The following is a 14792-nucleotide window of genomic DNA, read 5'->3' as shown; positions in this document are numbered from 1 at the left end:
TACATAAAGAAACACAAGTCAACATTTTGTTAGGCGCAAAGCTGCACAACGGAATATTTGTTTTTTAGCGTTATAAGCCCTCAGACTTACCTCGGGGGCTCACAACTCAAAACATAGTAGTTACATAAAATATCTTTTGAATTCAACCCTCCTGTGTTACCACAGTACACATATACTTTTAAATATAACGCTATCTGTCGAACTACTAAGACAAACAATATTATCGTTAGGACATAGAAGTTAGAATAATCAATTATATCGTAGCTATCAATTTCAAAAACGTTGCTTAATTCTCCACAATTTTAAAACAACTTATTATTACAGAATATAAGTTAGTAGCGTTAAGACAGGGAAATACAAAGAAATAACTTGTTCATTTTGTTAATCTATTTTGTAATTATATTCAAATAATCTGTATTGTGTAACTATAAAAACACCTTTTCACGCGATACGTATATGTTTATACCTGAATCGTATTTTGTCCTTTATCGCTAATAGAGCGATAAGTTTACGGATTTATAACGCTATAATGAGGGTTTGGATTCCGCTCAGCAGACAGCTCGATGCTATAAGAATACACACACATGCTCCTTTATCGAGAATAAGGTGAAACACTGTGCCTCCTAGGTTTTGATATTAAAAAATGCTACTTTAATATCTCGACTTAAAAAGCTGTATATGTCAATTGGGGCTATTAAGTTTAAACTAAACGTTTAAAAATAATTAACTTATGTTTGTCGAGAGTAAACTAATTCTGGACTAAGCTTTTGTTCGTAAATCTGTAACACTGGCTTTAAATTCCAGTAAAGTTAATGTATTAATTGTGAACCAGGTGCTTCCTTTTACAGAATATTTAACGAAATGAACATTATTATTCTACTTAACCCTAAAATTTAAACACTAATGTTATACTTTACACTAATTACTTTCAATTATATGTTAAGAAATTCATTCGAAAGTATACGGTTGAAACTTCCAGCCCTCAAAGAAAAAATGTCTATAGTGAAATTTCGTCTGTTGTTTCTTCTGGTGTTTATTTTATTTTTATTAGTAGCCTGACATATATATCTAAAAGTTACGTCAATGTTAAGTAATATGGTTTATATGACTTTGCATGAAATTAAATAAAATAACTAATGTTCATAATAATTAAAATGTTATGCTAGAGCTCACTTTAGTTTCCTTTAAAATCAAACATTTCCCGAAAGCTGTTCCCTAAGTTACGCAGACCAACCTGCAATGTCCTAAAATTACGTTAACAAACGTAATAACATTTATTTCCAGACCTTTGATACATGAGAATACACACTGTTCATACTTCATGTATCCGCCACTGCACAACTGTCATCCCAGCAGGGGCGTAGCCAAAAGGGTGAGGAGTTGAACGACTACTTTAGTATTTTGAAAAGTAATCTGTATTTTGATTTTAAAAAAGATTAATATTAAAAAAAAATAAAAATTACTTTCATGTAAGTCACTTAAATTACATTCTTTATGTAGAAGAAAATTTCCACTATGTGGTGCTGGTTAAGATCATGCATTGCAACAGTCGAGGCTTATGACTCATACATCTGAAAGGCAAGGAGACACGTTTGTGTAATATCAACATTTTGTACTGAAAATGTCATAACGGTAGATCCGAGGAGGAGATTACAGTTGAACCAATGAAAACAAAGATAATCTGAAGCAATTCTAAAGAAAAATCAAAATACTTGTTTGTTATAGCCCTACAAACGTTACTAGAAGCATCAATTATCACGGTGAAGTGAAGGTGAAAATATTTAATCCGGTTAGTACATAGTTTTCCACCTTTAAAGTTTGAATGGATATTTTTCTACTGAATATTTTATAAAATTCGTAAAATAATTAGTCATTGCTTTATAAACTTGCGAAGAAACTGTTCAGATTATAAGCAAAACTCACGTTTATAACGACAGGTTTGCCTATTGATAACGAATGGAAATATGTTTGAATTCAAAAACAATAACAGATTTTAGGTTCTATCGCTGTCAACTGACTTGTGCTTAAACAAAATGAACTTTTCCTCAGACATCCATCAATTGTTTAAATATAACACCTTTTATTATAAGTTCATTGAAATCTATATTTTCACCCCATTTAACTCACTACATCTTTGTAGATAATTATACAATTATTAGAACTGTATAAAAGTGTGATAACTATTTTATCACCCCATATAATTCGCTACACCTTTCTAGATTTAACTCTGTAAAGTAGAACCAAGAGCTATTTTAAAATCTATAATACAGGAAACATAGATTTATATTCTCGTTAATGTCAGTTATATCTTACTTTAACATATTGTGGAAGACTTGGATTTTCAGGACCGATATTGGCTGCCTTTCAAAGCTCGGTCGCAATAATAAAGATACATACACTCAAAGCTATACCATAAATTCTACTGATGTCATGATTACAGAAGTTTCTTAGTTTCAGGTATACACACATATCCCGATGTAATCAGGCATCATTATTTTATAAATAGAACATTGCACTGAACACTAATACAAGTTATGAAAAATCAATTCACATAAAACAAGTGTTTAAATTACAAAGTACATTAAGAGAATATGTTATTACCTTCTTTTCATATAAGAGTGTATAAGTATACAAGGATTATTAGTCGCAGAATATTATAGTAATTTTGCTTCGCCATGATATAAGCCAGCTGTTGATTTAAGATATATACTGTACACTATACAGGAAAAATTGTCAGCTTTGTAACAGAAATACTAACAACCAGTGCTTATTTATCATTTCTTTTAAAACATGTGGAATGATTCGCTGCTGTTGTTTTCGAAGGTTATTATCCGTCTAAACTTTTGTGTCAGAATCATCTTTTACTTGAGCCAAATAAATAAATTCAAAACATGAGCTGAGGTCGAATGTAATACTGGAAAAAAAATGTCACGAAATAAAAGTATTTTGATGGTTTTCGAAACTGCCAATAAAAAAATGCAAAGTTTGTTTTATGAATGAGAAAGCCCACAAGTACAGGTGGCTACGAAATCCACGTTTGGCGTACACACTCACGAACTATAAACAAAATAAGTAAAAATGAATCTCCAGTCAAATAGAAGTAAAATGTACGCGAGTTTACATGTTTCTTTTCACAACATGAGAGTAAAAGATGGCTACCATCATGAAAAAATCTTTCTGAATGACATTTGGAAACTGGTGGAAGCCTTGTTGTAACATTTAGTACACTAAGAGCATATGTAAGCTGCAAACGTTGAAATAAAGCTTATGATACTGCTCATGCGCAGGGAGAAAACCCTAGTAATGATGTGCTGAATGTAGTAAATAATGATATTTATATATATGGTTGTGACAGGATTCTGATACAGTTTTGAAGTAAAACTTAAGAATATGAAAGTACGTTCAAAGGATTGCAAATTAAAAAAAAATGATTACCTGTTTTACTGATGACATTTCTTATATTGACAAGCAGAAAATAATCAAAATAATGGTATGTCATCTTGCCAAAATATATTAAGACTGTGTCATTGTTTAACAGACACAAAACACTAATAACACGATCCATGCTAGTGTTAAGTATATGTGTAATTTATCTTGGTATTTACCCAGTGGGTTGTTATATTTGCATATATAGTCTGTGAGAAGATTTTCTCGTTAAACAGTACAGAGACTGGTTAATCTGCGACGAGTGTAGTTCTCGGCAATTTTTGTACCAGTCTGCTTTCATGGTAATGGTTTTGGACAACTAAATTCAGAATAGTGCCATCAAATTAAAACTGGAACAAAATAGATAAACGAACTTTAAGATAAACAGTATCCATTTCAATAGTTTCCAAGTTTTAAGGAAATATTTTTTATGTTTCTCTATTTTCAGCAATTTTTCGAACTACACAACACACAGTATTATGTTTCTCTCCATCATACACTTTCTGTAAACACATACCAAACCATGGAAAATTTCGTTCGCAACATAAAGATACTACATTCCTTGAAGTTTTCTACATGTATATTCAATTTACAATACAAAATAATAATTAATTTCTGGATAACTGTTTTTTTCAGGTGTCTGTTTAAATATAACACGTAAGCACTTATATTATTATTGGCTCTCCACGTTTAGACTAACGGCAACTATAAAATTAAAATAATAAGTACAGATATGCACGAAATAAGGGGTATTTATTTTTTTTTTAATCGCAGGATAAAATAACTTACACGTCTTTTTGTTAAAGTTTGTTCTGACATGAGCTGTTTTACCTAAATATGCAGACTTAATGCTATATGAATCACAAACATCTAAACTATGGACCATGTGTTTTTAAGGTTTGTTTTTTCCTTTTTGTCAGAATCCTATAAAATGGTGTTAATAACATAGAAGTAGGTTGACACTGATTTCAAAAAATGGTTTTACGTTACATATTCAACCCATATTATATTGTATCTTTTTAGTAAATTTCATGCAAGATAAAACCGTAAATAGATTGATTATTATGCTTAAACTACACACTTACATTGTGTAATTTGACCGATAAATCTACTAATTTTGTGCACAGAACTGCGTGCTGTCGTACATCTAATTACTAACACATACGTTTAGTCACTTCTATTTAACCTGAAATAACTTTATCTGTTTTCCTAAAGGTCATGTCCTAACCGCTCCAGTTCATTAAGCATGTAATCTACATCCTCCTCCTTTACTCCTGGGTTTGAGATTATCGCACGAAAGAAGTTGGGTGTGTTTCCGAGAGGCTGATAGCCAATCATCAACGTGCCTGTATCCATCATTCTTCCTTTAAGTTTCGCTGTTATCTGAAATGGAGCATTCTATGTAAAATATTTCAGTCACTTAACACATGGTTATACATTTTTACTCATTTAAAGTGCTTTTTAGAATTTACTAACTTCGTCCAACCTGTCAAAAAATGACGAGAGAATTTTGGAAAAACATAACAAAAAAAACCTGGAACCCCACCCTTCCTTCAATAAGTTTTGTTTACCACATTTCCCCTTCATCAGGGTCCGGCATGGCCAGGTGGGTTAAGGCGTTCGATTCGTAATCCGAGGGTCGCGAGTTTGAATCCCCGTCGCACCAAACATGCTCGCCCTCTCAGTCGTGAGGGCATTATAATGTGACGGTCAATCCCCACTATTCGTCAGTAAAAGAGTAGCCCAAGAGTTGGCGGTGGGTGGTGATGACTAGCTGCCTTCCCTCTAGTCTTACACTGCAAAATTAGGGACGGCTAGTGCAGATAGCCCTCATGTAGCTTTGCGCGAAATTAAAAAAAACAAACACCAAACCAAACTCTTTTACCAACGGAATAGTGAGATTGACCGTAACATTATAACGCCCCCACGCCTGAAAAGGCGAGTATGTTTGGTGTAACGGGGATTCGAACCCGCGACCTTCAGATTACGAGTCGAGTGCCTTAACCACCTGGTCATTAATTAAGACTATTAGGAATACGTTTAGGGGGAAAAAAGAATGAAAAAGTTGTATCGAAAGATAATAAGAAAGCTGGAAAACTATACAAAATGCTAATAACAGCATACGAATTATTGTCGTTAACCTCTAACTTTAGATGTTTTTAAAACTCACTGAGAACTTTTAAATGTCTATGTCAAACTAAATACATGCATAAAACAATTTAAAATAGTGGAATTCGAGCTAGCTCTCGTGACAGTTCGAAGTATTATATGCATACTTAAGACAACGATATCAGGTCATAGTTTTGTTACTAACCGACGTAAATGAGTGGAACGTTACCAAAATGTATTTGCATTTTATATATTTTAAATATTTGATAATCGAAAATTAAACATCTGTGTTTTTACTTTATAGAAGGACTATAATTTATAAGCGATATTAACAAGGGGATATATTTATTTGTTTATAACTAAATAAACACGTTACATTCTTTAAGATTTCGAACCTAGCAATTACAAAAGTATAGTCTCACCTGTCCAAGTTTAATCTCTTTGTCCTTGTTGTGTGGCATATTCCTTATGCTAGGGGGAACGTACCAGAAACTGATGTTAACACATTCTGGCTAATACAGACAAGAATAAAACAAAGGCTCATGATTTTGCATGCTTAAGATAAAAAAGTGTTTGTACTTGATAAATGATATAAACTATTTCATAAAACAACAGTTAAAAGAGAAACTGCATAACTTTAAAATAATTTATGTCTACAACAGTCATGTTTCACGGCACAGAGTTAAAGCATTTTTTATTCCTTTTTTTGTATTATGATTGTTTGGTATATATATATATACATAACAGAAGTTGGAAGTTCTAAACGTATTTATTGGATTTTACCTACTTGAATTTTCTTTGTTTCATCTCTACATAAATCACTTTACACATCCGATTTTCTTACCTTACAAAATGTTAAATACGCAGATATTTTGCTGAGTTATTAATTATTCAGAATATGTTCAGGTGTAGATAGTTTCTATTAACTAACAAATATATACGTAGAACGTTTAGGTAGTTAATTGTGAAAATATTGCGTAATAACACTACAGCTTCCTCTGAAAACTTAGATTATGTTTCATGATAATTCATTTAATAGTTCTACATAAGTAGCAAAAGGCCAGAGAACAGGATCAGACTACACGCAAACTAAGTCTAAAAACGAATCTAATAGAAAACTCAAAACAAACTAATGCTACAAGAGCTATAATTTGTATTCAGAAACTGACTGTTTAAAAGAGAAAAAGTTCTAAAACTCATTGACATGAATGATCGTGCAAAGAAAAACGAAATAACCACGTCTATAGTTCATAATGAGTAAAATACAATGTTAAAAATTAGTTCAAAATTAATAATGAATAAATTATTTTATCGCCTTACAAAAAGCATTAACTCTGAACATTCATTTCAAATTATAATTTAAATATAGATATCAGAGAAAACTTTTCTTGAAATTTTAGTGTCATGGTTTTCTCATGTTTATCAGGTGATTAGAAAATGTTAACTCTCATCCTTAAAAGTGAACGTACAAAAACAATTCAGTTTTTGTTTGTTTTGAATTTCGCGCAAAGCTACACGAGGGCTATCTACGCTAGCCGTCCCTAATTTAGCAGAGTAAGACTAGAGAAAAGACTAGTCATCACTACCCACCGCCAACTTTTGGTCTACTCTTTTACAAACGAACGTAACGCCCCTACGGCTAAAAGGGCGAGCATGTTTGGTGTGACGGGGATTTGAACCCACGACCATCAGGTTATTAGTCAAGCGCCCCTAACCATCTAGCCATGCTGGGTAAAGTCAAGTATTAAGTAGCTTAATTTCTTATAGTGAGCTTAAATTATCACTTGATTTGCACTGTGTGAGTACCATGCAGCGAAAATTGGTTATATATATATATATATATCAGTAATATCGGTAAAGATTTAGATAAAAATGCCAGACATTATATCTCCCTAGTTGTGACAATCTGTAGTTGTATTTGTTCTTCAAATATATATATATATATTTTTCAGGCGTGTCTTAAAATAGTGTTTGATATTGATAGCAGCTGTTTAAGGTTATATATGAAAACCATAACCTAATTGGTATACGAAATACTTTAGAAACGAAAAGAAAAACTCGGATACTGCCTTATATTAACACGCTTACATATCGCATAATCACATATATATGTTTTAGAATATTAGATTGGAGAGAACGAAAAAAAAAACCGAAAATATTGATAGACGAAATTTTATTATAAGTTAGAATGAACACACTTGGATGATTTTGTAAAGATGATATTCTACGACACTTTCAGTCATTTGGTCCTCAGCATTTCCCCCCCGGAAACAGTTAGATAAATTGGAGAGTTCCTTTCTAGCTGACTACATTGACGATATTGTCTACAGAACAGCACAAAAATGTGATAATAGGCTCAGCGAGACAAATAAAAAAGGCTGTGAAAATCACTCGCAAGAAGGTGTGAAACACTGACATCCTTCTAAGAACTTCGTGATTCTATTGTAAATCACAGTTTCCTTAAAAAAGAACTTGATCATTTATGACTGAATTTGAAGCCTGAATGAAATCTCACCTCCTTTAGGATCAAGAAGAAACGGTCTTTTCTTTCATTCAACTTCCGGATCATGTAACTGGAGAAAATAACAATTTTATCGTTTTAAGAATCAAGTACGTATATATCTAAGTTTTGGAATTCTCTTAAAATGTCTACATTATTTTATAATCAAATGTAAGTCATACTCTTATCTTTAACGCTACTGTTTAAAAGATTATCAACACTAAGCGAACTGTTAGATAAAATGCTGATGAACCATACTTAGTTAAGACGTTTCGATTTTGTTTGTTATTATGCGCAAAGTTACACAATGGGCTATCTGCATTATACCCACGACGAGTATCGAGACAGCAGTAAGACTCGATTTACCTCGGAGGACACAGAACATAGCCCGATGTAGCGTAATAAGTCTTATGTTTTACTGATGAGTCTCTTGGGAATTGAAAATTTATGGTATATGAAAAAATAAAATTCATTTTTAAGGATATTTCAAGGCAAATGTGTTTCTCGATCATTACAGTACTATGTATGATTTCTAACCATAGTCCTAAAAGCCTAAAAATAAAACAATGATTTAGGGTTTTTACTTGGTTCTCTGAATTGTGTTTAACCTGTTGACTGCCAAGTATTTCAGCTGCTACAATACAACTCTAACGCTTCTTCATTTTGTAACTTTTTCATGACGCCATTTTGAATCGAAAGTGAAACAATTTGTAAATAGGTCAAATGCATGTATGGTACTGACATCTAGCGTTGAAGTTAGGTATTACTGAGAACAAATTAACTCGTCCGTGGCACTGTGTTACCGATTGGCTTGGACGAGTTATCTCGTCTACGCCACTGAATAGGTTAATTAACATACATAAACCCACGAGTATATAACATTTTTTCATTCTTCAACAAGCCCTACAAATCAATGTTCAATACTCACTGGGCCATATCAAAGAGATGATCGATGTGCTTTTCATATCCTGTCATTCCCTGAAAAAGAAAAAGTCAGTAAAGGGTACTTAGGGACACTATGTGTAATGTGCAGAGCATTTATACATCAAGTATATAGAGCGTATAGAGCTAATTCATACCAAATAAAGGTAATATTAGGTTTATATAACTCCTATTGATATTTCTACAAACAAAATGAAATTAATATATAGTAAAATTTGCTAAAAAACCGTTCGTTTGATTTTACATTTCGATTCTTAATGAGAAAAGTGGAATAATGTGAATATATAAATAGGAGAAAAACTCGAAATAGAAACCTAAGTTTTGTAATACGCCAAAATCTAGATAAAACTGATATTCTAAATATAAAGAACTATAGAGCACATTTTTCTTTAATTCGTTACAAATACGTTAATAAAAACATATCAAGTAAACCCATGTTTATCAGATTACAATATACTCATGTTTAGGACAACATGGGATTCAGTACATATACAGAATATCACTTGCTGAAGACAGTAATGAGGTACATGCTGTATTAACTGTAAGCTGATCTATGCTTTATTTATTTATAACCGTTGGAAGTTTCCTTGCTTTTGTTATACACTGCCCTGCATCTCCTAAGTTGGATTCACTTCGTGAGATATTATTGAGTTTACGGCTAGGAAAGTGGTCCAGAATGAGAAAATATGGTACCATATTCACGAAACAATAATGTTATTCTTCTCTTCATGCGAACGCTATTCAAGGAACTATAAGTCATCATATCATAAATAAGTGAGGTTGTTACCCCAAGGTCTCACTTGACCTGCCAGTAGAAAATATCACCATGTTTCTTAATAGGTTTAAAAATTGAAAAATTCTTCCTCAAGAAAGTACATGTAATACCACAGGTGAATGACTAGGATAATATGTTCCTATAGCAAAAGGACTTTAGCCACTTTCTTGAGAGATCTTATGTGTTAAAACTACGTGAATGATAAGTTTGAAAGGTGTTATGTCAAGTTGACGTGTGATTTGTGTGTCTCAGTAATCCCAAAATATTTACACTCATAGAAAGCACACTAAACAGATCTTAGTGATGGTGTTTGTTCACATGTGACTTTCATTGGATGCAGTAAAGTTACTTCGAATTTATTGCTACGATAACTCTTGGTATTCTTTCAGGATCCTATCGTAAAATGGGCTGGTGGTTAGGGCGTTCGACTAGCAATTTTGAGGGTCATGGGTTTAATTCCTGTCAAAGAATATGGTCAGTCTTTCAGACGTGTGGGAGTTATAATGTGACGATCATTCTAAATATTTGTTTGTAAAAGAGTAGCCTAAGAGTTGGCGGTGTGTAGTGTTGACTAGTCTGTCTTCCCTCTAGTCTATCATCGCTAAATTATGAATGGCTATCGCAGATAACTCTCGAGAAACTTTGCGCGACTTGCAAGTCCATAAAAATCTGTGACGTCCTCTACCAGGGTTTTGGGCTGAAATGAAATATTTTAGAGTTTGTATTATTAAGTTATTGATGTCACTGAATTATCTTGCGTAAAACTGATCACTCATTATCAAGCATTGCATGCATCTCATGTTTTGATTTTCAATTTTTCTTCCAGAATTCTGTTATCTCAAGACTGAGCTTTACCTAATTCACGATGTTTTGACATTTTTACCCATTGCGACATTGCTAATCTAATGTTGATATTACAGTGACATTTTCGATTCCAGTTGAGTTCATTGGGTCTATTGTTTATTTATTGTTGTTGTTTTTTTTATTTCGTGCAAAGCTACACGAGGACTATAGCCGTCGCGGGTTCGAATCCCCGTTACACCAAACATACTCGCCTTTTCAGCTGTGGGGGCGTTATAATGTGACAGTCAATCTCACTATTCCGTTGGTAAAAGAGTTTGGTTTGTTTGAATTTCACACAAAGATACACGAGGGCTATCTGCGCTAGCCGTCCCTAATTTAGCAGTGTAAGACTAGAGGGAAGGATCTAGTCATCACCACCCACCGCCAACTCTTGGGCTACTCTTTTACCAACGAAGAGTGAGATTAATCGTCACATTATAACACCTCCACGGCTGAAAAGGCGGATATGTTTGGTGTGAACCTGCGACCCTCAGAATAGGACCTTGATTATCTACATTCAGTTAATAAAACAGATGGTTGCCAAGAAAGTGGTGTCATGTACTAGTCAAATATGAATTTATTATATAAAATGATTACATAAAAAATCTACCAAGAGTTCCGGTCAACAAACTTACTTTTGACCGCCACATGAGGCAGAGTTTAAAAATGTCGAGCACCTTAACCATCTGGCCATCCCTGGCTTTCAAGCATTGACATTCTTTTAGGATAAGGAAGTATCATGTTTCTAAAAATACACGTTTAAAGCTCACTGTGTGTGTTTTGATGTGTCGACCAAGTAACTATATCTGTTAACATGTTTCTGTTCTTTATTTATTGTATATTTCTATATCATAAATACATGTAGATTAGAAAAAAATAAGTTGTTTTTTACGTGTAGCATTGAAATGCTAGTTTTTACGCCTTTTTTTCCACTGTTTTTTGAGCTTACAAATTTACTGATAGATACGATCAACCAAACTCGAATAAAGAGAAATGTGAATGAAAATGAAAACCATTAATAAAATAATTTATCTATCTCTAAGACGAAATCCACAATCTCTATTTAATACAGTACTTATTTGAAATAGCTTGGTTCATGCCTCTCTAATTTTAATTTGATGACACGGACCCTCTTTTTAGAAAAACGTTTGGAGACGACTTGAATTAGTAATAAAAAACTTCATTATAAATGTACAACGTCTCTACCTGATGATTACGTAATTTCGTGTCCCCCGCTAGTACAGCGATAAGTCTACGGATTTACTACGATAAAATCAAGGGTTCGATTCCCATCGGTGGACTCAGCAGACAGCCTGATGTGGCTTCGCTATAAGAAAAACACACACACACGTAATTTCGTCGAAATGTTGTATATTCAGAATAAAGTTTCCTTCATTACCTATTCAAGCCGTTTCCAAGTATTTACTCTCTTCAATTTTAATTTCACAATACTGCTAGTATTTTACCACGTTAAAAATTTGGCAAAAATACCTTTATTATTTACATTCAGTTAATAAAACAGATGGTTGCCAAGAAAGTGGCGTCATCTACTAATCAAATATGAATTTATTATATAAAATGATTACATGAAAAATCTACCAAGAGTTCCGCTCAACAAACTTACTTTTGACCGCCACATGAGCCAGAGTTTAAAAATGTCGTTGTGGCGACCACATTGAATAACTTTGTCTCCAGTGTCGTAAGTGACGTCATAGTGTTTATCTTGTTGAAACAGGTAGTCAGCGCTTAGCATATTGCAGCTGATGAGGAGACCCTATAAGAAAGTGACATTATATCAGAGATTTCATTTGCAGTAAAGCTAAAATTATATCTATAAAGAGATGAATATATAAGGTTTTAAACTGATGAAATAACTGCACAGCAAAAAAGAATGTCAATTACAACATTTATGTACAAGTGTGCTTATCAAAGTTACCTTGGTAAAAATTGCGTTATAATCGACAATCTGCAGAGAGACTACTCTGTTGGAGACGACGTTTCGGTACACTTGCGTGAATTTTATTTAGATCTTTGGTTTTATAGATTTTGCTTCATATTTATCTTGTAAGGCGCTCGTGTATTATACTGTTTTGATTGGCTGAACAGAGGTGGTTCCCGGTTGTTTGGTTAGTTTCGGGAACAAGCCTTCTGATTGGCTGTTTTTGTTTTTTTTTAGAAGATAGTTCTGTTTCTTGTTTAGCACAAATCTTCACGATGAGATATGTACGTTTGCACACCGCTAATATCGAAACTCGATTTTTGGCGTTATAAGCCCTCCAACTTACTGCTGAACCACGGGGACAGGGGTTTCAGGAATGTAGTCATGAATCTCTCATCCTAAACTGTTAATTAAATTCAAGAGATTCTCACTATTATGAGTAAAGTTCTTTTTATCTAATTTGTAATAGTTCATTCGTCAGTTATTTTGCTCTTCTTCCATTCTATGCTGTGATTTGTGTTCATAACGTTTTCCGTGATAGTGGATGAGTTACTACATTTTAGTGTTTCCTGAGTCTGTCCTTAGCGTCTCTATATTTCTTCTATATAAGGAAACCCATAGGAACACTCATTTTTAAATAAAAATGCCTTTAAATGCTAAGTAGTCTAGCCTGGTGGTTGTTTAACTGAGATTTCTTGCATTCAACAGACTGACGAAAAGAGATGAGCAATATTCAACCATTCAGAAGCATTACAAAACCAACTACAGAATCTGAAACCACCTCCACTCAACTAATCAAGAGCTTTCTATCATAGACGCCCTAAGAGATACAAACACAGCTATGTCTACAAAACGGCAAACTTGAAGAAGATATATGAAAGTTATCTCCAACAAGAAATCCACCGGAAGATCGTTCATTACAAGTCACTGTTACAACTAATCCATTACCACACTTTAAAAATCAAAGTTCCCTGACAAGAAAGAAATGTAGTTTTCGCTTTGTAATTATTAAAAACGTTAATATGTTAAGAGCACTTAAAAACCTCCAACGAACTTGTAGTAATCTTGATATCTACTTCCTTGGAGTGAAATAGTTTGTGCACTTTAGCTGTTGTACAGAAAGTTAAATACGTTATTTTAAGAAGACTTTGAGCACTCAAATCAACAGTACTACATTATGATATTGTTTGGTGTTTCATCTAGGTTGTATGATGTCACTTCTGTTTAAGGGGAGTATGTGAAGGAATCTCCGTCTAGAAAAAGTGACATAAGATTTGTATACAATGTTTTTCCATGACATATCTCTACAAAAAATACATGCCTCAAGCTTTTACATATGAAGACGCGTGTAAGCCGCCAGATACAGAGCTTGCGTGGAGACCGTCATTCTCGTACACTTGAGGGGTTTTATGTATTATAATTTACCTCGGAGGTTTTGTTTGTTTGGGAATTTCGCACAAAGCTACTCGAGGGCTATCTGTGCTAGCCGTCTCTAATTTAGCAGTGTAAGACTAGAGGGAAGGCAGCTAGTCATCACCACCCACCGCCAACTCTTGGGCTACTCTTTTACCAACGAATAGTGGGATTGATACCTCGGAGGAGTCTTTGATTTATTATGTAATGTATGATACGTATTAAGGTTTTCAAATAGCCACAAATTTTAATTTTAATTTAGAAGTTAGTTAAATGTCGATATGTATTAAATTTATGATATTTGCAAACAAGATTGATACACACAATTTTTTTTCTGAGCACATATATTTTACCATACAAAAAACAATACACTTTATAATAACAGTTATTAATACTAGTTATTACAAATAATGATTTAAATACAATAGTTTTACAAAATTATCAAAAGTGCCGAGTCTTATATCCGATCTGGAACTGAATATTTTATCGATGGTTCACGAGGCGCCAATTATTTTATGTTGATATACAGATACAGTTTACTTGAAGGGAATGCTAGCTAACTCTATTATTCGCACGTTAGTTCTTTACCGACGAAGATATCTAAGTTCTCGTAGAAATATTAACGTCCGAAGTTGATTCACTAAAGTTTGTAAAGTTTGAAATCTATAAACGTTCCTGGTCAAATATCTGTAGTTTTCCTATTAATAAGCGTTTGTCACCATTATACCTTCCGAGGCTTATAGTATACTGACTGTAGCGATCCAAGAATACTATTCAACTGTCTCTTGGCGAGGTTCTACAAAGTTCAATTGACAATAATACCGGAAATCACTAGTATTTTACGT

At 33.3% G+C, this 14792-nt stretch overlaps 1 protein-coding gene across 2 annotated transcripts in view; it reads right to left on the bottom strand.

The window, feature by feature from the left end:
• LOC143232740 (glutamate decarboxylase-like) overlaps window positions 1–14792 on the bottom strand; it is a 71589-nt gene that overhangs the window by 982 nt on the left and 55815 nt on the right. The window contains exons 10-14 of one of the 2 annotated variants that reach the window (XM_076468529.1): window positions 12220–12369; window positions 8964–9013; window positions 8051–8108; window positions 5958–6047; window positions 4613–4809 (exon numbers count right to left, since the gene is read on the bottom strand). In XM_076468529.1, coding sequence (XP_076324644.1) covers window positions 4636–4809; window positions 5958–6047; window positions 8051–8108; window positions 8964–9013; window positions 12220–12369 — 522 coding nt within the window. In that variant the 3' untranslated portion in view covers window positions 4613–4635. Of the gene's footprint in view, window positions 1–1781; window positions 4810–5957; window positions 6048–8050; window positions 8109–8963; window positions 9014–12219; window positions 12370–14792 lie in introns of those variants that run through there. The other variant, XM_076468527.1, reaches the window with a different exon arrangement.

The sequence above is a fragment of the Tachypleus tridentatus genome, chromosome 11, assembly GCF_004210375.1.
Source record: "Tachypleus tridentatus isolate NWPU-2018 chromosome 11, ASM421037v1, whole genome shotgun sequence".
NCBI lineage: Eukaryota > Metazoa > Arthropoda > Merostomata > Xiphosura > Limulidae > Tachypleus > Tachypleus tridentatus.
This window is presented reverse-complemented; position numbering and strand designations above follow the sequence as displayed.